Source organism: Brachypodium distachyon, chromosome 2 (assembly GCF_000005505.3).
Source record: "Brachypodium distachyon strain Bd21 chromosome 2, Brachypodium_distachyon_v3.0, whole genome shotgun sequence".
Taxonomy (NCBI): Eukaryota; Viridiplantae; Streptophyta; class Magnoliopsida; order Poales; family Poaceae; genus Brachypodium; species Brachypodium distachyon.
In genome coordinates this window covers 4,163,319-4,188,543 of record NC_016132.3, presented here as the reverse complement: position 1 = coordinate 4,188,543, position 25,225 = coordinate 4,163,319, and the positions used below count along the sequence as shown (strand labels likewise).

Genomic DNA, 25,225 nt, shown 5'->3' with positions numbered 1-25,225 from the left:
AGATACATCCATATTTGTGCAACTTTGAAACAACTAATATGGGTCGGAGGGAGTAGAATGAATATGTCTGCTCCCTTCTGTAATACTCACATGTTAATTACTACTCGTGTATACAACAAGTGCACATTTTCTTCGGTACTCAATAACCTACTGGATTATTACCTGTTTTCCGGTTTGTGGTATGTTTTGACTTTTGAGGTGCTTATTTTTAAGCTTTTGTGGAAAACAAATTATAAGAAATTGTCACTATGATGATGGGAAAATCAAATTAATTGTCAATGTTTTCTACATAATTGTTGCTCGATCCTAATTTGGGAAAAAAAATCCCTCCTTTTTAGTTTGTTTGGTCCATCTAAAAAATCACAATAATCATGGAGCACCTGTTTTTCTTAGAAAAAGAAAACAAGGACCACCTAGTTAAGTGCTAGACCAAACATTAACGCAAGATGCATTGCTATCCCATTCCCTGTCTACCATGCATTGCTTGGTTCCAAAGTGGTGACAAAAATTACAAAAATGTTAATGTAGATGTAATTATTATTTGGGTGTTTCCAAATCAAATGGGTTTACAAACTAAAAGTTTTGTATTTTTTAGTTATACTTAATAAACTGAGGAGTGAGTATATCATTTTGCAACTTGATAAAGAAAACAAAAGGTAGCCTAATACATAGCTTAACTACAGTTACACTTACGCCGTGTTTCTCCTATAGGCGGTCTTTTTTTTGGACAAAATACAACATTGACCGCTAATATCTACTATAAATGGTTATAACTTTTTTTAATGTAGAGGTAATTAACTTTTGGAGACAAATTCATGCATAGAATTTTTTTTTATATAATCAAATTGCTAATAAATATTTTTAGTCAAAATTTTGAAAGTTTGATTCTACCTATGTCTAAGATGACAACTTTTTTTAGTGAAGTGAAACCGGAGAGAGTATGTAAAATTAACTCGGCAAAACTGATTTACTGATATCCACCATAGTGCCCCATTATATATGTTTAATTCTGTTGTTTGTTAATAACAATTTGAGATGCATAGCAACCTATCTTGAGTCTAGGTACTAGCTAGATCGATACCCTCAATTCGTAGGGGGGCTTTAAGCTCACCCTCTTCTCTCTATGCGTGTGAGTGAGTGCAGTGCAGCAGTGTGTGGAATCTGTAGTAACAGCTGTGCTGATGCAGCAGTTCTTCTTGCCTTTTGCTTTTGGTTTTTACTACTAACTTTGCTAGCCAGCTATCCCCTGAAGTCCTATAAAAAAGTCCATGAACCGGCGCTGAACATCTAGTAAACAGAAGGCGCGTATGGTGTGGCATCATCTTACAGACACTTGAACAGATGAAAGGGGCGTGTGTGTCTTGTGTTTTGCTTGAGAGAGAAAAAGAGAGAGAAGCTAACGAGGGGGGCCCTTTAACTTTTGCTCAAGGGGGGGTGTGGCTTCAGTTAAAGTAGGTAGGAATTCTTGCTCTCTCCCGTATTAAACTGGTGAAAGCAGCAGCCTGCCTGCCTCGATTTTTTATATGTACACCCCCCGTCGCTCCCTCTGTTGCTCTCTCTCCTTCTTTGTCGCTCCGGCCGCTATCTCAACTCTACACCTTAGCCTCCACGCGGTTCGCTTCTCCGCCCTCTGCCGCGCTTCTCTTGCTGTCTTCGATCTCAATCTCTTTGTGTTCTGAATTGTGCTTCTGAACCATGTATTCCATGATTGTTAATCTGATCCCTTTCAGGTAGCAAGACCGGAGTATATACAGCTGCACACGCATGGACGCCGTTTCCTCAGCCCGCGCATGAACCAGAGACATGAGCAGCAGGGGTCACATCAGCAGCTCGGAGCTCATCGACGCGAAGCTCGAGGAACACCGGATCTCCACCGCCAGGCACTGCCCCAATTGCCGCCACAAGCTCGACTGCAAACCAGTATGTGTTGTCAATTTCGTTTTGCCTTGGTGTGTAGGTCCTAGGGTTCTTGAATGGTGCAATCCTTTTTTGATGGAGTTGATTAATTGGTGTAATTAACTGCAAGAAGGATTGGCTGGGGCTGCCGGCTGGCGTCAAGTTCGATCCCACGGACCAGGAGCTGATCGAGCACCTAGAAGCCAAGGTGAGGGAAGAAGGGTCGAGATCTCACCCGCTCATCGATGAGTTCATACCTACGATAGACGGCGAGGACGGCATATGCTACACCCATCCTGAGAAACTTCCAGGTACGTGAGAGTGTGACAGAGCTAGCTAGCTAGCTAACTAAGGCTAGCTGGCCATGAATTGAAATACAAATATTGAACCGTATATTTGCTAGCTTGCGCAGATATACTCCTTGCTTTTCGCAAACTTTAGCTTTGCTTTCCGTGGAGTGATCGGTTGATATATTGTATGTTGGGGGGATTATATATTTCGCCACGAGAATGAACTATGGGTTCGTGGTTCGGATTTGGGTATGGCATATATTCCCTTGTTGTTCTTGATGTTCTCTAGCAGCTCCATTCCCTCTATTCCTAGTGTTTCTCTACATGTGCTCTTAATTGGGGTATATGCAAAGAGAATTATTGTTTATGGAAAGTTGTGCCTAGTCTCATCTCATCCTCCCTCTCTCTCCTCCTCACCCATGTCATGATGGTAAGATGCTTCTGAAGTTTCCAAATAGGTTTCTTTCCTTGCTTGCTTTGCCTTCTCTCTTTTTCCAGACTAGAGAGTAGAGAGGTTTGTTGCATCTGCCAAGAAACACACACACACAACACTGACACAGGCCTGAGGCCACCCACTCACAAAGACAGTATACTTCCTGCTGCGCTCATCGGCTCATTGTGCAGGTGTGACAATGGACGGGCTAAGCAAGCACTTCTTCCACCGGCCATCCAAAGCCTACACGACGGGGACCCGGAAGCGGCGGAAGATCCAGACGGAGTGCGACGTACAGAAAGGCGAGACCCGGTGGCACAAGACTGGCAAGACCCGGCCAGTGATGGCCGGCGGGCGGCAGAAGGGCTGCAAGAAGATCCTGGTGCTCTACACAAACTTCGGCAAGCACCGCAAGCCCGAGAAGACCAACTGGGTGATGCACCAGTACCACCTTGGCGACCTCGAGGAGGAGAAGGAAGGAGAGCTCGTGGTGTGCAAGATCTTCTACCAGACGCAGCCCAGGCAGTGCAGCTGGACCACGGCGACAGGCTCGGGCGTTGCTGCCGCGGCAGCCACGCATCAGCTGCAGCTGCAGGAGCAGCGTCGGAGGGACAGTACTGGGAGCGGCAGCTCGTCTTCGAGGGACCATGAGGCGGCGGCGGTGTCGTACCCAGCCGGCGCCGCCGGGTATGCCGTGGCCGCCGCTGTCGAGATGCAGCATTTGAAGCAGGCGGCTGCCGGCGGGGACCATTTCAGCTTCGCGCCTTTCAGGAAGAGCTTTGAGGAGGTAATTCATTAATTATAGCTAGCTAATGGAATTACTTATAGTTAACTAAACATGCTTTAATTTCGTCCAGGCATTTCGATCTTATGCTTGGGAAGTACTCCCTCTGATTCTAAATTCTTGAATCAAATTTGCTCAAATATGGATGTATCTATTTTTAAAAAGCATTTAGATACATGTAATATTTTGACAACAATTTAGAATCGGAGGGAGTACATATATACTGCTGGTGAAATATGTTCTTAGATACAGATTAATATACGCCTAATATATGTGCGTAGCTAAGTATCGGTAGGTCCAGGTGGCAGGTGCACATCATGCAGATCATGCAAAGTCTCTGGTCATCTCGGTTTGTCTCGTCCATTCCCATGCACGCACGCATGCTCCTAGCTAGTTAGTTCTAATTTCTTCTTTGCGTTGAGGAGCAGATATATATAGACTGCAGCTGGTAGATGATTTCTGTTTGGTTAGATGGGATTGCTAGCCAGCTTGTTGCGTCTGGATAGGCTGTTTGTTTGGGTAGCTGAACTAATGTGTAGGATCGATGTGCCATTGTAAAGCAAAACGATGAGATGGATACTTGCATGCACATCACACAGCATGGGATGTGAGGGCCCTTTTAGTTAGTTCGAGCCTCACATCATTTTACTCAAACTGCAAGCAACAAACACTGGCTAGAAACCACCCACCCACCGTGAAAGCAAAAACGACCAGCAAATTTCTTTTCTCGAATAATTGACGCGTCCATTTCTCTCCTACCTAGCTAAGAAAAAAGATTATTTCAGAGAAAGCTCAAATGTATATGTAACGGCATAACGGAAAGGGGATGCAAATTAAATGAGCTAGTTACCTAGCTAGCTAGGGAGATATTTATATATACAAAAAGTGACTGTATATATACATTTTTATATGTAATGTACAGGTTGGTGGCATAGGTGGTGATCAGGTGCCATCCGATCATCAGCTTGGAAGATCAGAGCCGCACCATGCCGGACAGGAACAGCAGCCTCATCGGCCGGTGCTCGGAACGACAGCAGTGCCCGCTACAGCCTTCCTCATCAGTAGGCCGACGAACCCTGTCTCGGCCACAGTTCCGCCGCCGATTCAGCACACATCTGTCGTGCTCGATCATGATCAACAATTTCAAGTGCCAGCCATTTTTCTCCACCATGACAAATTTCAGGTGATTCCGTGTTCCATCTTAGCTGCTATAGCTTGTCTGCTTTATACTTTTGACTGAAGTATTTGTATATGTGCCGGTGGTGTAACTGAATTTTGCACGGCAAGTTTTGAGGCCACCATCCGTTCACATTGAGAAACTGTAAAATTAAGGAAAGATTGAGCTTACCCGCCTAAAAAAAAGAAAAAAACGAAAGATTGAGCTGACTAGCTATGGGATTCCTGTCTATACAAACTTAACGCTAAAGAATACATAGTCTCCTCTATTTTCCATTCTTTAAGTTGCATTACTCTAGTCTCTAGCTAGCCAGGATTGCTATATAAGAAGTATAATGCATTGTATTTTTTTATAGTAAATTGGATTTGCTTAAATTTTATATAACATGCTATATAAAATGAGATCCATTTCTAGACGTGGGTACTTTTTCTCTGAACATTAACATCAGTATTTGGTAATATTAATTGTACAATGTACGTAAATACATGTTGTTCTGCCAACTTTATGTTGTCTAACTTGCGTTGGAAGGTAAATTATATTAGTTTTTAATTAGTTCTTTGGATATACCCCAGTTTTGGGGAAGAGGAAATGGTTTAGAACTTTGCAAGAGCAATTTTCTAGAAATATGTACGTAGATAGCATAGTCAATTTTGGAAGGATTCTTTGTGTTCTAGCATGCATATTCTATTTTCTAGATACTAGATCATAAGCGTAGTCTGGGAACTTTGTTAAGGTACACAAAGGTGCGGCTAAGTAAACTTAAGTCCCTCTTGGCTAAATTTAAGATCATGTTTCTTTCATTTAAAGATGCTCATGCAATGTCATCAGCTAGTTTTTGGTTCCTTTTGCTGATTTCAGTTAATTCAAATATATATTTGTGCAGATAGAATTGCCTTCTTAGTTCCTTTACCTTTGTGTTTTCTCTTTACTAAAAGAACGCTCTAGTTACTGTTCCATTCCAACATTATAACCACAGAACATGCAACAACAGCAACAGCAACAGCAAAAGATTGATCACCGCAGGTCTGCTGGCTTGGAAGAACTGATAAGGGGCTGCACGTCTGCATGTACAAAAGGAGTAAGTTTCCTTTCACTTAAATTACATTTGGTTGCCTCCTCCGCATGTACATATGAAAACATATAAATAAAAACATATGTACGTAACATAACTTAGCATGCATATAGATGATATGACATATATAAGGTATGTGATATATACTTGCAAATATCTGATGATGACCATGTCATATACATGCATGCGCTGACCTTTTCACACGGTTTAAGCTAAGCACAAATAGTCCCTAATAAGTTAATATACATTTGCTTATCTCGATATAGATATATATAGGTTGGAAAGCTGCAAGTTGTGTCGCACTAGGCTTAGGTGTGGACATAGAAAAGAAAGACTGCTCCAGGGGGGTCCTGAGGAAACTTCAGTGTGGGGCCTAGTAGTTTCTGTGTCCCCGTAGCACTCTGAAACAGGTCCTTCGCCATGACAGCTTTTTCTCCTATTTGTTTCCTATTTATAAATTCGTCATTTTAGGTGCTTTTGCAGCATGCATGCCAACAAAATCGAGAGAGAGAGAGGAGAGAGAGATAGAGAGATCTCTAGTAGTGTCCTAGCTAGTGAGATAGAAGAGACATCATGAATATATGCAAACAAGGACCACCCTTTGCTTTGCTTTCGAGTGCCAAAGGGAGTGTCCAAAGACCAACGTAAAAAACAAGGCCATACTTTCTTGCTTTCATGGCCATATAGGGCGGAAATGAAAGCTTTTCCTCCGTACGTGTCGGTAACCTTCTTGTTTTCCGACTACAAGAGACCAGCAGTGATATAGTTGTTTACTCTTATCTCTTGTGAAAAGAGCAAAGTAAAGGGAGTATTGTTCCTTTTCTCTTTCTTTTGTATGAATCGATTCACGTTGGACCAATCACATGAAGCTGAAAAAAAAAACTTGCATGCCATATTGTGTTATAGTACTTGCTACGATCCATATTAATTGTCTCAATTTTGTCCAAATATGGATGTATCTATGCCTAAAAAGAGTCTAGATATATTAGTATTTCGACAATTTAATATGAATCAGAGGGAGTAATTCGTTTTCTCCTATTCATTACATTTTTACTTGATATATAGTTTTTGTCCAGATATCAATTCGATCGTATAAAACATGCATGGACACATGGTCCATGCTAAATGGTAAATATTCCAACAATAACAAATTGTCGTTAATTCGTGTATCTCTCGCGTGTAATCCAGCTTTGTCCAAAAAAATATTACAAGCTCCTCTTTCAAGTGATGCCATATATTTCTCACCTGAATCCTGATACATTCTGGAGTGTGAATGGGGTACTAAACATTTGAACACATATACTCAATGTTGATTCTTTTATTTTTAAGGTATCAGTGTTGATTATGTTTTATATACTGGCGTGCATCTATCCTGCCCTCTTTCAACTGATGCCGTATCTTTCTCACTTGACTGTACCGTTGCACTTCACTGGGGCTAGATGTTCCTTTTTGACTCACTTTTCCTGTTCTGTTGCAGGACACTTCAATTTCTCAGTCCCAAGAGACAGAATGGCCTTACCCATACTGGCCTTCTGACAACCAAGATCATCATGGATAGTAGCAAAAACAAGGCTGGTAAATAGTGACCATCAATACCAGATTAAAAAAAAAGCACTCCCAACAACGACCTCCTTCACTAGTATATGGTCTCTGCCTGCCTCCTTGTATACAGAGAGTGTTGCTTTCTTGGATAATGCACTGCTGTTGGGAGAAGAACCAAGATCTCATAGATTTTGGTCGTCAATACCCAAAAAAGAAGGATCCAGTAGTTTTACAGTGCAACACTCCAAGACAGAAGAGACAAAGGTGTGTTGAAAGAAAAGAAAAGAGGAAAACGAGGGGAAAGGCATTAATGAACCTTAGTCAAGTAGTATGATTTTAAGCGCATCATGGTTTATCACTCCTGGTGTGCATTTGATATTTTTCAATTGTAAAAAGTAGTATTGCTTGCATGTACATTAACCTCTCTTTTTTCTCCCGCTTACATTAGGTGAGCAGCTATTTTTCGTTGCTTAGTTTGTGCTCCAGATTCTCAAGGGGAAATGACTTAACACAAGTATTCCTTTTTTTTTCCATTCTAGAAGCGCAAAAATTGTTAAGTTTTGCTTATCGCTGTTACTTAACTATATGTAACGAGTTGAAATTCACACACCTGATTGTTTTCAAAGGAATAAATTTCTTAACATATGGAGTATCGTGTATGCTAAGTTATGCACTAACATATGTTTGTAGAGGTGGTTATGGAACAAATTGGCATCCAAAGTACTCCATGGAGTATATATATTTTTTTAAATTTTTTCGATAGAGTTTGCACCATAGAGTTTGCACAGTTTGGCTGTTTTATGGAATGGAGGGAGTACATAGCAACAATAAATCTATCATGCATGGTGACATTCGAAAAGAAAGGATCGATCAGCATGAACCAAAATTAAAAATTGGATTAATTATTTGTTGGTACCTCAGTAGAACTGTTTGTATTTTTTTTAAGAACTATTTATAATCCATACTGGTGTGTGCTGTAGATATCACTGAAATAATCAAGACACTAATATTGCACTTTCTTCCCCTTCCACCACGGTTATTACAGATATGCAAAAAATTGAGTGTTTCTAAAAAAAAATGAATGTTGATGAAAATCAAATATGGAGTACACCATTAATTTGCCAACCGTAGAGCACGGTCTAGACTCTAGACGGAGTACGTGCAGCTTGACAGCTTGAGTGTTGGATGAGCTATCTACGTACGTGATATATTCTGGTATTGTTTGGGCAAATAACCTATGCGTCTCTTAAGACTCAAGATAACCATGCACACTTTCTCTTTCTGGATCCAAGCTTCATCATCGACCGATACCTTGTAAGATCAATTCATAAATCATTCTCAACCGGCAGCATATACCTTTTGATACAATTTTTTGTTGTTTAATAATTTTTAGGTTCAAATGCATAGTGATTGTAGGAGCATACGAAACAAGCCACTGATCTTCATATTCCCATGCCTGCTATGATTTCATAATAGAGAAAAGAAATATTCTTCCATTGCAAGTCGATATCCCTGCCTCTGTTGTGTTCTTAATTATGGGCAGCCCTTTTTATACCATCACCGAATCTGATTAGGCAGATGATTCTTGCACTTGGTCTGATCATATAATACATATGCACGAACTAGCTAATGGAGTTGGACTTTTTAGGGCATAATACTGCTTCTATAATTGCTGCATGCTCAGAGAATCGAATATATATCTTTGTCGTACCAAGAGTTAGGTGAAGAAAGGAAAGGTTCTCGCGGTTCTATTTTACACTCCTGCCGTGTTCGTGTGTGTCGTGCATGTGGTTAGCATCTCAATGTGACAATATGGATATGTGCATGTGACAGTGCAGAGATCAAGACATAATGCTGATAGATCGAGCAATATTTTTTTCCTTTTATCTAAAAAAGATAGTATTTCCTATACACAAAATAAGTTGCTACTCCCTCCGATCCATTTTGTATAAAATGGACGACATTTTTATGGATCAGAGGGAGTAGTGTTTAGTCACCAATACGTAGGACAAAGTTGGCCCGATGGTACTCAGAGAAGAACTGAAGAACACATTATACACATGCATGTACGGGGGGTTAAGCAAGTTGGCAGAAGAAAAAAGGGTCGGAGAGTTGCAAGTACATACGTGCGACATCGTAAATCAGTGGTGTATATAATTTCTTGTCTGTCGCTTTCAGATAGGGAGAGAGTCTCTTTCATATGCAGTATGGTACTCAGTACGTAGGGAAAGGTAGCCTCCGTCTCTTTCTCTTTTCGCTCGCAACGAAAAACAGGTTCTTGGATTCTCTCACGGACACACTGAAAAAGCATAATATATTAATTGGACAAGAAAAAGGAAAGGGAAGTGGACAAGTACATCGATGATCTAGGTAGCTGAGTTAAAACATTGTTAGGCTCTCCCATGTGTGGCTGATTCGGTCCCATAAAGAAGTTGCAAGAAGAATTTTGTGCTAGTGGGATTGAGAATAACAGAACATGGCATCCCTTTTTGGATATATTCCCCCCATGGCCAGTCCCCAATGCATGCCAATGCTGATCCAGCTATCTTTCCTTTTAAGTAATTACTCCCCCCTTCTTCTGTGTAATCTAACCATCGTCCCTCTGTCTTGTTCTCAAACAAGCTAGTGTGTTCTTATGTGCATCCTGCCTCCAAGCGATCGGCGCTGCTTTTATTTGTTTCGTAAAATGATCGTGTCATCGGAAACCTAGTACTCGGCGATGATATGGATTCATTTTGGTACTAGAACAAATCAGGCTTAATTTGCATATGCGCATGTGTTTATTCTAGCAGGGGTGGACTCTTGCCGTCGGCCTTTCACGGAACGAAGCGTGACTGCTATGGGCCGGAGGTGGGCCCGTTTCCTTGTCTTAGCGGGCCGGCTCGTTTTGCTTCGTGATGGCACACTTTGATTGGGCTGCCATATCATAACTGTCAGAATCCAGTTTGGCGTGGGCTTATTCAGGCCAGGCCACAATTCCAGACCTGTCGGGACAGGCCGACAGCACCTCCTGTACTTTTTTAAGGCAAACCTATCGCACGCCCACGGCTTTTAGAGTTTTAGTACGTAGGCCGGCCCATTGATAAGTCACCTGGCAGGATAGGTAACGATATTGCGCTGAATTATTTTCCTATTTCTTCTTTTTTATCTTAACTGTGAACATAATTTTGTTCGCTCAGTTAAAATGTCCCTATTCATTAAAATTGTGTTCATAGATAAATAAGCACTCTTTTTTTTATTTTCAAAAGTCATCTCAAAACATGTTTATTAATTGCTACAAAATTGTTCTCACTGCAAAAAAAAAATGTTCGTAACGCCTTTCCTTTCGCTTCTTTCTTAATGTTTGTGTTCTTCCCAAGCTGAAGATATTATATTGAAACATCTTTCTGTAAATGGCGTAGCATTTTCATAAGAGAGGTGAACATATTTCTCAAAAATATATGAACAATATTGGTTAGCGAACAAAGTTGGAATCCTAGAAAAGATCGATCGAGACTCCCTCCCCGGTTCCACGAAGATCTTCGTTAATAAAACTGTTCATGTGGATTTTTTCCTGGCGTGAGTTGGAATCCTAGAAAAGAAAAGACCACCGAAGGTGGGCCGCAAGCCCGCAAAGAATGGCCCAATGACGGGTGAACCTTTCGTAGGCGGACGCTATATAAGTGTGGGATAGAACACCCTCGTATTTTAGGCTTTCTTCATCCGCTTTCCCGGAAAACAGAGACGCGTTTAGAAACCCTAGCCGTCGGTGGAAACCTTCGTTTTCTCAAAAGTGACTTCAGCGGTTTTCCTCAGAGTGGCCTCTCTTGTACGAGGATGTGGGGGAACACATATTAACGTTGAAGTAAGTTTTTTCTATACTACTTTTATGTGTTCATGGTGGTGACTTTCGAAGCTATAAACGAGGTCACACACATCAAAGAGCATGAGGTGTTTTTGTCCTTGTGTAGCTACCATGGCCGACGCGGCGACGTGACGCACATCAAAGAGCGTGAGGTGTCTTTGCCCCACGGATCATCGGCTCCAGATCTGATGGGTTACCGACCGAAGCTTCGCCGTGTCATGGTGACAGCGGCAATGATTTGGTTAGTGGTTCTTCCGTTTCACCTATTTAGCGTTCCTAATCTTCTTTCACGGTAGCGAAGCAGTGGTTTGATACGGGATTAATCCAATTCATGCGTGTTTGATTTGTTTTTTTGTTGTTTCTTCGTCGGTAATCGGAGAATAGTTAAGATGCGATGCTAGGTAGAGATGGCAACATCGAAATAATTTTTTTATAACGGTTAAATAACCCGTGATTATATCAGTGATCTTCGTGGTTCATGAATGTTTTGGTCCATCCGATCTGACATATTTTGTTTGCTTGATGATTAAAAAGTCGGATCGTCAAAAAGAAAAAAAATCTTTCGCTTGCTCAAGAAGCAAAAATTACTTGATTCTTTCACAGCAACAGCAAAGCTCGAGACGTGTGGCAGCACGACTTGTCCTGTGTGGAAGAGGAAACCCCTGGAAGCTTCGATCGATATATGGAGAGCTTTGATGCGACGCAAGCTGGACCGGATCTTGACCACGGTGACGTCAAAAACCAATTACTCCATATAAATATAATCGTCCTGACGCCAGGTAAGCCGCTGTCCAGGGGTCCAGCATCGAATCAGATCTCGGTGTCAAACACCGCAGAAATCCCAGAAAAGGTGCAATATTTTAGAAATTATTTACGGGAAAAGCACATCGGGAAAGAAAAACGTCCAAGATTTGGGTGTCGCCAGAAGGAGAAATGGATGCCCACATTGAATGGCGAGCGCGTCGTGCCGAGCTGTCCCGTGGGCAGGCCAACACGTCGCGTCGCGTCCTCGCAGGGCATAAATAGCGCACGGCTGCAGTCCAAGGAGAGAGCATCAGAGCACGAGCAAGCGAGAAAAATCCTAGAGGAAAACCCGGAAATTCCTGCGAGGAAGAGAGAGTGGTGGTGGTAGGAGGAGGAGGAAGCATGTCGTGGCAGGCGTATGTGGACGAGCACCTGCTGTGCGACATCGACGGCCAGCGCCTCACCGCCGCCGCCATCCTCGGCCACGACGGCTCCGTATGGGCGCAGTCCGAGTCCTTCCCCCAGGTCCACACACCCCCTCCGTCTCTCTTATCTACTCCATCTTGTGCCATCGCTATCCATGTTTTGCTGTAGACTTTACTACTACTAGTACTAGTTTAGCTGATCGATCCATGCTTGCCTTGGCTGAGATCTTGCGTGTCCTGGACTCTGCAATGCTCGCGGGCGAAACCGGAGCCCCGATCGATCCGCGGGGGATCGATTTTGCTGCTGCCTAATTTCCGCGTTTGCTTTGCTTGCTTTTGTTGGTTCTACCTGTGGCTAATGCGTTCGTTTTTGGGGAATAGTTACGGATGTGCCTTTTTCTTCTCGTGTTGTGCTCAATCCACTAGTATAAGCATGCGAAACTGCAGATTGCAAAGTCGTGTAATCTGGGGCCATACACACGAATTCAGTGTTTCCAGTTAGCCGTAGAACATAATACCAACAATCATGTATGGAATTGTCGGTACAAGTGATTTCTTCTGCAAACATGGGTTCGATCAAAAATTGCAGGAAGCATCAGGCTAATGTCTTTTCTGTACCCCTGGTTCTCTAGCTAGTTGAAAGCGTCAATTTTTTTGCCCAATTAGTATTTCTGACTGTATTGATTGTAGCTTGGTAATTTGAATGAACGGCGAAGGAAGATTCACTGCTCAATGTGCTTCTTCTGATGCCAATGTTCTGTACATCTAAAAAAGGAGACTACATCGATATGTTGACCAAGTATAAGTGAAATTTTGGCTATGTTTATCACTATGGTTGCTTAATTCCATTTGTGATGCAAAACATCTGTGGGACTCCAGAAGAGCGTCAATTTTTTTGTCCAATTACTATTTCTAACTGTATTAAATTGTGACTTGGTAATTTGATGGAACAACAAAGGAAGATTCACTGCTCAATGTGCTTCTTCTGATGCAATGTTCTGTACATCTAAAAAAGGAGACCACATTATGGTTGCTTAATTCCATTGATGCAAAACATCTCTGGGGACTCCAGAAGAACGTTATTTTTTTGGTCCAATTACTATTTCGAACTGTATTAAATTGTGGCTTGGAAATTTGATTGAACGGCGATTGATGTTTCACTGCTCAGTGTGCTTCTTCTGCGTCAATTTTGTACATCTAAAAAAAAGGAGACTACGTCAGTATGCTAAGCAAGTATTGCTGAAATTTTGGTTCTGTTTATCCTTTTGGTTGCTTAATTCCATTGTGATGCTAAACATCTCTGGGGACTCCTGAAGAGTGTCAAGTTTTTTTGTGTCCAATTACAACTTCTAGCTGTATTGAATTATGGCTTGGTAATTTGATTGAACGGTGACTGAAGATTCACTGCTCAATGTACTTCTTCTGATGCCAATGTTCTGTACTGTACACCTAAAAAAGGAGACTGTGTCAATACGCTGAGCAAGTGTAGCTGAAATTTTGGCTATGTTTATCGTGTTGGTTGCTTAATGATATTTCTCAATTGTGATGCAAAACATCTCTGGGGACTCCAGAAGAGCTTGCAATTCCGTTCAGATGTTCAGTTAGCAAACGTTTGCTCTCCTTGTATAGTTATATTACACCGTTCTCATGAGTTATGTCTTATATCATTTTGTTTCTACATTCCACTCCACAGGTCAAACCTGAAGAAGTAACTGCAGTAATGAATGACTTCAATGAACCAGGCTCTCTGGCACCAACTGGATTATACCTTGCCGGTACGAAGTACATGGTTATCCAAGGTGAACCTGGAGCTGTCATCCGGGGAAAAAAGGTAAAGAGATGACATTTTATTTTGTAACTGTGTTGCAATATTGTCTTATGATGTATTCAGTTGTAACTCATGAAGTTTATTGAGGCAAAGGGTCCACGACTAATCTCCTTTAAAGAAACCCTACTGTTACTATGTTTCTTCAGAATAAGTAGAGCATTACAAATTCAATCAGTTTACATGCATGAAGATATAGACAATTGTCGTTAGGAGGATAGACCGTAATCATTTCTCTGGTTCATGTGAATCAGAAACTGGAAGGTATTTGGTATTAGTCTCTTGGCCAACTGACTTAGTTGTATGAGCTAGCTGCTGCAGCTGCATGGCCTACATACTATCAGTTTGCATTTAGGAAACACCACATTTTTGTCATCGAACAACTCAGTCTTCACATCTTCCATATTGCCCAGTGCCAACTCTCAACTCATCTTTCACATTCCCATATTCCCATAGAAATTGTTGGGCAAGTCACCCAAGAGCTGGCCAATCAAGGCAAAAATCTGATTTCTCTGGAGAAAAAAATGTACGCATAATATAACTTGTGTAAGGGAAGACAATTGCTTGATGCTTTTCAATTAATGACCAAAGTTACGGCAATATCAAACTGCCTTCCAGTTTAAAACAGCATGATTAGACGTTATGCAGGTGGAAGCTATGATATATTTAGATTGGTGAATTGGACTTTTTTTTAACACAAAACAGTATGGCAGGCCCCTGCTGTGTAAAGGTTGTGAATAGAAGTTGGAACGCAAGTAGTACTAATCACTCGTTATTTTTAGGGGTGACAATTAGAACATTTTTTATACCCAGTAGAAACTCTTCTCTAGTGAAAAAATGTCCGAGTCTAGCATATTTTCTTGCAAATTGAGAAGCTTCTTTACCCTCCCTACATGCTTACAAGTTATGACCCAGGTTCTCACACTATCGCCGCGATAGTGCTGACTAACATAGCACCAGGTCTAGTCAGTGTGCCCAAATATTATGAATGCCTTCGCCAGTAAATCAGACACACTGCCTTATGCCTAGACTGTACAAAAGAAAATTTTATCATCAATTACCTTGCATTGGAAAGTGGATAGCAAAACTCTTCGTTGCAGTTTAAGTTCAACCACAAACTAATTATGTATGTATTGATCAATCTCAAATTCTCAATGACTTCATACTTTACAGATGACAAAAGATCATTTCCGCATTCAATGATCTGTAGCATCTTAAAAATCTTCTAGATTTGTAGGTTGTTGTGCTTTCGCTCTGGTGATAGTATTTCAGTTTATATGATCAAACCATATTCTTAACTGAAAGTAGACAGGCTGCATTTTTTTTCCTGACACTAAACGAGTACAGTAGTATTTTCCGTATAACAAAGTTGACAATTTTACCTATAAGATGCGTTTGTATGGGCTATTGGCTAATGTTAAATAGTAACATTTCTCGTACTGTATCTCATCAATGGCGCTTTCTTTGCAGGGACCAGGAGGGGTTACTATCAAGAAGACGACTCTAGCCATCATAATTGGAATCTATGAGGAACCAATGACTCCTGGACAGTGCAACATGGTCGTCGAGAGGCTTGGTGATTACCTTCTTGAGCAGGGCTTCTGAACTCAGTTTGAGCCAAATGGGTTTATGCCTACTGAAACCTACCATATATCCCTGGAATAATTAGCAGAAATTGTGATACCTGTTGAACTAGCGGTGGTTACTCATTATGTTTGGATTGCTTCCTCCATGCCATGGGGCTTACATGTAATCTTAAAACAATGTGGTTGTGATATTTTTGCCGAGTACCCAAGTCTGTATGCTTACTTCTACCCTGCCATGGTGGAAATGCCGAAATGATTCCTCTTATCAGATATTCTTGTAAATTTCGCAGTATAAACTCCAGCTACAAAAAAAATTATAAAGTTCAGAAACAGTACACTGAATCAATTCACAAGTGAACATTTCATGAACATGTACTCGCATAATCTTTCCTATTCATACCAGGACATCGTCAAGAATGTCGGCCCAGGCTCTTACTATATCATTAACTGCATGCTCCGAACGATGAAATGTTGCTTTCAGTTGCTCCTGCCGTTTCTCTGCTGCACCACACCCCTCTTAAATTCCTGCAACTTAAAACGAATTGCATCCTCTGTGGGGCAGAGTCACATGATATGCGTGCAGCCTGCAGCGGTATGTTTTTCGATTCAAACAGGGGCGTGAAATTATGTGCCATGAGAGGGACCGAACCTGCGTGTGGAATTGATCCCCGTTGTTGGATGGAGAGAAGGCAAAGCCACAGCCTGACATTCTCAGAGCCCAGTTGTGGCTCAACTTTACTTCACTTAACTTTCACCAACAGTGAGCAAATCTTCTCAGTTATTTGCACCAGCAGCAATGCGTTGTCTGCCACTGCACAGTATTGTTTCCTTTTTCTCTGAATAGCTAGCCGCAGTCCTTTGAGGAAATCCTCACCTTACGATATACAGGAAGAAGATCATTCGGCTCTGAATTCTGAAACGTGGACACTTGGACAGCAAGCTACAACTGTTAGAACTATGGGGAAAAGATCATTCAGGTCGTTCACATCTTATAATCATGATACTATTACAATGGAAAAAGAAGGAATTTCCTGGGTTTTAACTTCCGAATTGTGGCAGACAGATTGGGACCTCAGTCAGTCATCCTCACCAGATCGAGGAGGCAGCCAAGTACTGCTAGTGGTACTGCTCCTGCTGGCGATTTCAAATATTCCCGCGAGGCGTTGGTGCTGGCCGCCGTGGGGTAGTCCTAAAGCAGTGTAGGGCGGTTGCTGACTTGCTGTTGCTGTGGTTTTAATTGCGAGTTAGCGTGACTGGCCAGAGGAGGAGCGATTGTAGCAGGGAGCGCAGTGCCAGGGGGCAGGGGATTGAATGGAATTGCCTCAGGTCAGGTGTCGAATTTTTCTTGGGCGATGTAGCGGTTCAGAACTTCAGGCACAGGGCAGTCCCAGCAGAAGAGGGCGAGGAGAAAAAAAATGTTGGATCCATCCAAGTTCTTGAATTGGCCTGATCTTTCATCTTTCGTTGTCCTTGAAATTAAAGGAGAATTTTGTGTAACTGTCAAATCTTTTGGTCTCTGTCTAACATTCGCTTAATTTTTGCCAACGTTTTCTTTAACTCGGATTTGAAGTACACCTGACGTTTTTTCCTGGGTACGAAATCAGGGCATGGCTTGCTGAATCATCCAATGTTGCATATTCTCTGGTGACTGCTGAGTAATACTGCCTCGATCTTGACCAATTTAATTAGGTCAGTCAAGATATAACACAGCAACCTAGACTTACGCATAATCTCGATCCGGCCGGCTGTTCCAATGCAAACTCAAGATTTTTAGGATCTCTGATGAAAGTATATGCTATTCGCCAATTCGGTAGCGAGAGCAGAGATACTGGTCCTACGCCAAGTAGCCGCACGAAGCTTACTCCTGCTTACTAAAGAGAATCCCGAGGTGGGAACCAGTCGCCCGATCAGTAGCAATTTACATAGTACTGGAGTACTACTGATGCCGGAGATGCCCAACTAATGAGAGCTTTTTCCATAATAAAATGAGGAGTACCAAGCGGCAATTGATTTAGAAGGATGTTTTAGGTATTTTCTCTCATCTAACGGCTAATTATTTACTAACTGATCTGAAACTTGGCATTCATGCCGCCGCCGCCGCCTGAGATCGCGCCTGGCCGCCGGCATCTCGTTACTTTCCCGACCAACGATGACGTGTATTTGGGCTCCCTCGCCACCACTGCGACCATGGCAGTAGACATCCATGATCCAGACATCTATTCAGATTGGAACGCATGCAGGAAAGATGAGCTCTGCCATGAACTTGATCAAATCAATCACGTTTAGATCAGATGCTTGTAGCCGCAGCCACTGGGATCCTTTGCACCCGATCCATCAATGGCAGGTGGAGCGAGCATCCGCGAGACCGTGAGCAAGAGAGGAGCCAGGCCATGCTTGAAGGATTAATCCGGTGCATCTCCAGGGTGCCTCTCTCATCGTAGGCGCATGGCGTGGCCCTAATTAAATTCCAGCAAGAATTAGCCCTAAACTCCGGCAAGAATTAAATTTCAGATTACGTTTCTACCCGTAAACACGTGGTACTTCTAAGTTTTTTTATGTGGTACTCCCTCGTGTATATGTTGGAGTGCTAACTAAACACATCCGTTCGATCGAACGAAATGGAGGGCTCGTATTAATTCCAGGGTACTGTAAAAGAGTTCACTAATGAACCTACTCTCCTATGCATTGTTCAAACCCATGACGATCCATTGTACACAAGATTAATGAAGTCTAGGCGATACTTTGTTACTCCCTCCGTCTAACAAAAGATGTCTCGAGTTTGTCAAAATTTGGATGTATCTAGACAAAACTTAGTGTATAGAGGCATTCAAACTTGATCAAAATTGAGACATCTTTTGTTGGACAGAAGGAATATATACTTTATTTGTATTGAAGGGGGCGGATAGCTAGAGCGGGAAAATACTTTAATACACTCTTTTTTCCAATGGAATTCCAGCATCATTTATTAGCAACATTAGCTTATATTAGAACTCAGCATAACATAAAGTGATGCTCCGTACTGAGTATACTGTAGTCAGTAGGAGTATCTGCTCAGCTCACCTAGCAAATTAGTTTATTAACCCCGCGCGATGGTATCAAGAAGAATCACACCAACTTCAAAATTTCAAATGATAGAGACTGTCCTTTCATCAGATAATATACTATGCTAGTTGATGCTACTTCCTCAGACTTAAACTAATGGGACTTGCACATGACCCAAAAGCATTCAAACTTTCTGAAACTTACCAGTAGTTGCTTAATAAATGTAGCCGTAGCGTTTAGGACAGAGATAAGAGGAGCACCGACTAATGACAAAATTTAACGGCTAACATAAGTCACGCGCAAAGACATCTCGTGAAGCGTGCTAGTTTTAGATTAGGTATTAGCAGTTGAAAGATTCATAGGAGTGATAAGGATAAGGCCCACGCAAGAGGTTTTCAAATGGCAAGGGTTTACGCTGCAATTTTCTACTTCCTTTGTCGTACAAAGGATGTCTTAATTTTGACTAAATTTGAATGTATTTATACACTAAGTAATATCTAAATACATCTACATTTTGGCAAACTCGAGACATCTTTTGTTGGACGGAGGGAGCAGTAGTGTATATATTTCCCAACGATTTGTTACTTTCTTACTGATTTTTTTGTTACTTTCTTACTGATTTTAACCTGATACTACACAGCATGAGTACACATACGTTGTTGCTTGACACATTTGGAGTTTGCATCAGTAAAGAATACGCAGTACTCCTAGTATACATAAAATGGGGCACACAAGTAAATATTTAGCTTTGCTCATCAGCCACTCGAATCGCCTTAATTTCAGGGTAAAAAACTAGTACAACAGAAAAACGCTCGAATCAAACATGACATGCAGACAGTTAACGCCAACACACGTGAAGATCAGGAATAACGGGAAAAAGAAAAACATACGTACGGCTGCCGCGATATGTTGCTGGGCTCGATGCAGCTCTGAGAACATTTGTCATCGGTTCCCCTGTTTGAAAACCTACGTAACCTAGACTCCACTGATCTCAGGTGTGTAATTAGAGTTGTGCTACGGAGTAGTGTAGTACCAGGTTAGGGTGCTATAGGGTTAGCGTGTGTCCCTTTTATTAATTCGCGCGCGTGAGAGCATGCAATACGACAACGGAAAACGAAATCAATTTAGCAGCTAGCAGACAAACACGGCGACCAAACTCCGAATCGTGCCGCGATTTAGTGAGCAGCACTAGCTAGGCCGTGCTAGAAATGGCTTGCTTAATTTAGGTCTACAACGTAAATTGTCGTAGCTAGTCTATGAATTTACGGAGACTCGATCGTGTATACGCATGCGCGTGATCATGCATGCCGCTGGTCGATTCAATTATACTCCTACAGTACCTGGTAACGGAAATTTTTCCTCCGTTCAGTTTGTTTGTGGCAATCGATCCAGGCCGTCCCATCGTGGATCTCATATTAAGCATCGATCTAATTAATGAAGGTACGCACGTACGTACGGTATCATTAGATTTCTAATATATCGATCACCCGTTCGATCGACGCGCTGCGCCTGGTCGTCCTTGATCGAACCCATACCTATATGACACTACTCGATCGATCTGGCGAATGATTAACATTAAGGTTGTCTGCAAGGACTTTTAATTAGTACAGTACGGATCTTTATTTATGATCAGAGGGCCGCCAGTAGCTTGTTACTACTAGTTTATGCATACACCCCATATAAAAACGTATCTTTGCCGGTGGTAGCAGCAGCACTTTTTTTAAATTTGAAGCGAGAGCGATCGATCTAGCAAGCGGACAGGGCAGCTCAGATGTACGCTTGTTGGGCGTGGAATAAGAAGAAGAGAATCCCGTGGATAGGACCGTTAGAATGGACGCGAGTATAGTACCAGGAGGGAGACAATTAAGATGGCCCCAGCATATCGATAGGGGTCCGATCGATTGGAGGAGCGGAAGGAATATGCCCTGCTGCCTGCCTCTGCCTGCCTGTCCGTCGATCTCGATCGGCTCGTGGACAGAGTACACGTACTGTTTCGCGAGCCGTATCGTATGTACGTACTGATTGGGCCGATCCTCCGTCGGCGATCAAAACCGGTACGTCTCGGTGTCCGTGTCCATGTCCGGCCAGCCCTACGGCCAGTACCAGAGTGCGTCCAGAAATCAGACATGGCAAGGCGGGTCAATTCGCGATTATTTCGAGCCGATCGCGCGCAGTCACGGATGAGGCCGCTTTGTTTGTATGTTTGGAATAAACTCTCCATCAATCAACGACGTCCTTCTGTACGTCCTGCTGCCTCTGCACTGCATGCATGGCTCATGGCTGCATCCCCGAGCTCACCGGCCGGCCGGCGGATATACGGCTGCATTCGCATGCATGCACCGCGGGCCTCGCCCGGGGGATATACCAACACGCGCCTCGCGGACCGATGCGATCTCGACATGTGCACTTACGGCATCTAGCTATCTTTAGCTTAAAAATCGTATGCGAGAGCATCTTCAACGGCACATCCATAATTTGGATACCCAAAACCATTATGGATAGAAGACGGGGAAAATTTAGGTACTCAAAACTTTGTCAAAACTTGCACATCTTTTGCAGCATACCCAAAACTGAGTACCCATATCCCTTTTTTTAATTTCTTTTATTTTTTTGCCACAAGCTGCTCATCTTCCCCAAATCCAATTCCCGTCATGGCCCCAAATCGGACCCAATGAGACCGGATTCACAGCGCCGCCACCGCTGCACAGTCGGGGAGAGCTCGGGCGTGTCATAGCCTGAGAAAAATAGTGATTTCTAGATCGACTCAGATGAATACTATAGCCATTCAATTAATATTCCTTTACTATTTGTGCCGGCATGAATGCATGTTATTTCCATAGTCAAGTTAACCGATTGTTAATTAGAGATGTGTCGACATAGTTTGGCATCAGATCTTAATCCAGGTATTGCACGGGGGAGATAATAGGATGTTCATCATCTTTATCCAACGGCTATGATTTCTAAACTAAAATTAAAAAAAAAAGTTTTAAAATGAAGCGAGCACCTCGACCGACCAGCCGATGCATGGACGCGAGGGAAACGCTTGACCCGTCGTGTATCCCACGCCGCACACTCGCACGCCGCAGCGTGCTGGCAGGAGGGATGAGGCACAGGCGCACAGCGGCGTCGCGTCGTCCTTGTGCATGCATGCATTCAAAGTGGGGCTCACTCGCCCTGAACTGAAACGACCGGCGCGGCGGTGCGTTGCCCGGCGGTTCTTCGCGTTTCCGGTGTCGCTTTCTGCTCTCAGGACTCAGGCGGCCCGGTGGGGTTCGGGTTCCCATACGTGCGTGTCTGTCCGTGGCTTTGTATGCGATCCTACTGTTCCTGCTCCTTGGCCAGTAGCGACTGCCCTTGCCAGCCTCTCTCTCGGTTTCGGCGCCAGCCGCTACGGCTCAGCTCAGCTCTCAGCTGCCTAGTGGTGCGTACATGTGCGCTGCGTGGATGGCTCGAGAGCTGAGCCGGCCCGCGTTGTCTGAGTTTTAAAAACACTTTTGTTTACTCACATGTGCAAGCACGATCGGTAGGTGGTGGCATCATGGGCGTCGATAGGTGGATGCATGCCGAATCGATGCGTGCTTGCATGCAACCATGAATAAGAACGCAGCCTTTTTTTTAAGGCGTATGATAATTGCTGACGTGAAAGAGAGGGGTTGAAGAAAGTCATTAGCTTTCTGTTAGCTAAGAGATGATATCTTCACAAGAAGGATAAAATGCAAAGAAAATTCAAATCCATCATTGTATCAGGGCATACAATGGTTGATAAGGCAGTCTTTTCTTATGTGTTCCACGTTGACATTTAGAAAAGATAAGAAAACATACCCCTTCGTTCCATAATTTTTGTCGAAATATTACATGTATGCACATCCATTTTTGGACAAATTTGAGACAAGAATTATGAAACGGAGGGAGTATTGTACAATAAGTCATCTCTTATTGCCTTATCTTACAACTAACGGTTAGATGAATAAAATTAATTAAATAAATGTTAAGAAACGGTGAAATCTAGTAAAAGGGGAATTTGTCTTTTTTTCTGCCTTATACTTCTTGTGAAGAGATCATCTATTAATTAAGAGAAGGATTGTGTCTTTCTTAATTTCTCTCTCTTTCACCTATGTGGCATCGTTAAAAAAAGACTGACATTACCCCATCGTACACGCTCTTAGATTTTAACTTTTCTTAACATTTATTTGATTAATTTTATTCACCCAGACATTAACTGTAAGATATGGTACTAAGAAAACATGTTTTGTTGTCTTATCTGATGTGGAACGTATAAAAATTAGGGGTCTTATCAACAATTGTACATGCCCTAAAAGTAACTAAACAAATGCTAAGAAGAGATAAAATCTAGTACAGTGGCTTATCACTTTCGTGAAGAAATCATCTCTTCGTCGAGAGGAACGCATTTTTTCTATATTTTTTTCATGTCAGATTTTAATCTACTTGTCATCGTTAAGAAAAAGGTCGTCGGTCACTCCATTATACCCGCTGTGAAACACCCTACTATCCGATGAGGATGAGTGCGGACTGGGCATGCAAGAATGACATGGAAGCACATACAGGAGGAACAGCGATTAAAACGGCTGAAAATTAGCACGGTTCATAAAAAGATCCATCGATCCTTGGACCAGACGGAGCTAAGAGAGAGGCTGTCAGGCTGATCGAGACGGTAGGAGCTACTGCATGTGTGTGTGATGAGTGGTGGAACCTAGCACTAGCACCTGCTGCACAGGTGCGTGGGCCCCACGACGGACGCAGGATATCCATCGAGTGCTGCCCTGGCAAGGTCGTCTCATATATCTCGCGTCAAATCAGAACCTAATCATTGCTGAAAAGAAAGCTAGCTAAACTAGGCGTACGTCGAAACCAGGGGGGAGAGAGAGACGACGAAATGGAAAAGAAAGAAAGAAAAAGAGCAACTCTCATGTCACAACTCGGATTCGAGCCCTGGGACTTGGTTGGATGAAGCAGCCGCTCTCGCACACCGGTCTACCGTTGGTTCCTTCCCCTGGCTCTCTGGGTGCTGCTCACATGCATTGGGCATAGCTGGGACTTCGTTGGAGGGATGCACTAGCATGTGCTTGCCCAACCTGATCTTTAACACCATCTCGATGCTTGCGGACAGCACGAGCATGAGCTCACACAGTTGACCTGACAGCTGACTGACGCCCGGTTTCTTTTATCGATCGCCATGAGGTGGTTGTACTGTACGCACGCCATTTTGACCGATCACAAAAAACTGCGAAAAGGCTCTCGGATGCTTTATGCCCTTGCTTCATGGGAAGCAGTCCTACAAAACATGCTTGCCATTCCATTTACCAGGTTTTTCGAGGAATTTGCAGATGACTATACTGCCTGCCGGTCGACCAGCTGCAGCGTGAGTTTTAGCGAAATCTTGGACGACCTACTGCAGTTAATACTAGCAACAGAGACGGCCGGGCCCTGTCTCTCAGTATGCTGCCTTTCCGTATAGCGTGAGTTTTAGCGAAATCTGAATGCTGCCTTTCCGTATAGCTGGCTCAGAATATACTCCACCAGTATACCCCTCCATCCGTTGGCTCGGCCAGTTCGCGGCAACAGTGGGATCGATGGACCCCCGTCGATTTCATTCCTACCCCTCCGTGGCTCATGGCACAGTTTCTAGTACTCCCTCGATGTGCAGCGGAGTACAGTGCAGCACAGTCCCGTGGCAGCCATGAATGGTCACGGGAGGAGGCGATCCCCGATCCATCACCAGTCACCACCACACCCAGTAAACAGCAAGACAAGCGTTCGAAAAATGGAGCTGTTCACAGCAGTGATTTGTTTCTTTCGTCTGGATAATCGACCGAGGGGTGGTTCTGACAGTGTTACATGAGACTAGCTAGTGAACCCTACGGTAGCAAGCGAGTAGATGAATTGACCCGGGAATTGAGCAGTAGTTCAGAGAAACAAAGAAACTGACGCGTCAAAACAGTTGGAAGCAGGGGAAGAGAAACGAGCGACACAGAAGCGAACAGGGAGGAAAGCGCTACCGCTCTCGTGCTGTCGGGAAGTATAATATTAGCGCGGCTGTCTGAATTCTTCCGATCCCCGTCGTGGCCGTGTCCGCACGGGGAGGGAGCAGCCGAGCAGGCGAGCAGAGAGCCCCATCGCGAGCTGAGCCGGACCGGACCATGTTCCGGTTCGGGGCCCTCACGCAGCCTGCACGCTGCGAACCGGTCGGTCCGTTCCTTATCCACGATATATGACCACCCACTGATCCAGACGCGACCCGTACGCACGTCTGGGCTCATCGCCCGCTCCTCGAGCTCGATGGGACGGACAATCCCCTTCCGTACACGTTGAGATCATCAGATCGCTGTCCCTTTGAATTGGCTGTTGGAATCCTTAACTCGGTCAAAACACGGATGATTTGCAATTATTCTCTTCTTTCCTTGAGCCTCTTTGGAGTTTTGTGTGGAGGCTAGCTAGAGTTTCTTTGGAGCACTTGGTTTACACCAAGATCAATGTCGTCTTTTCAGCCATCATATACTACTCGTTGAAGATTGTTAATTAGAGGAAGAGCTAGCTACTAGCTGAT

At 43.2% G+C, this 25,225-nt stretch overlaps 2 protein-coding genes across 6 annotated transcripts; both read left to right on the top strand.

Annotated features, from left to right (window-relative positions):
- Positions 1 to 1,452: 1,452 nt before the first annotated feature.
- LOC100823359 (NAC domain-containing protein 75) lies at positions 1,453 to 7,831 on the top strand. 5 transcript variants are annotated; one of them, XM_010232270.3, is made up of 7 exons: positions 1,453 to 1,613; positions 1,731 to 1,920; positions 2,027 to 2,207; positions 2,811 to 3,406; positions 4,326 to 4,586; positions 5,572 to 5,658; positions 7,130 to 7,831. In XM_010232270.3, the coding sequence occupies exons 2-7, from the start codon at positions 1,804 to 1,806 to the stop codon at positions 7,208 to 7,210; spliced, it is 1,323 nt and encodes a 440-aa protein (XP_010230572.1). In that variant the 5' UTR covers positions 1,453 to 1,613; positions 1,731 to 1,803; the 3' UTR covers positions 7,211 to 7,831. The 5 variants fall into 5 exon arrangements, with proteins under 5 accessions (XP_010230572.1, XP_010230573.1, XP_003564693.1 ...); XM_010232271.3 differs by having other exon boundaries at positions 2,030 to 2,207; positions 7,130 to 7,761; XM_003564645.4 differs by having other exon boundaries at positions 2,030 to 2,207; positions 5,557 to 5,658; positions 7,130 to 7,761.
- A 4,147-nt stretch (positions 7,832 to 11,978) lies between these two features.
- LOC100846284 (profilin-2) lies at positions 11,979 to 15,888 on the top strand. The gene is made up of 3 exons (XM_003564634.4): positions 11,979 to 12,307; positions 13,901 to 14,038; positions 15,503 to 15,888. Exons 1-3 carry the CDS (start codon positions 12,185 to 12,187, stop codon positions 15,635 to 15,637), a joined length of 396 nt encoding a protein of 131 aa, XP_003564682.1. The 5' UTR covers positions 11,979 to 12,184; the 3' UTR covers positions 15,638 to 15,888.
- Positions 15,889 to 25,225: the final 9,337 nt, after the last annotated feature.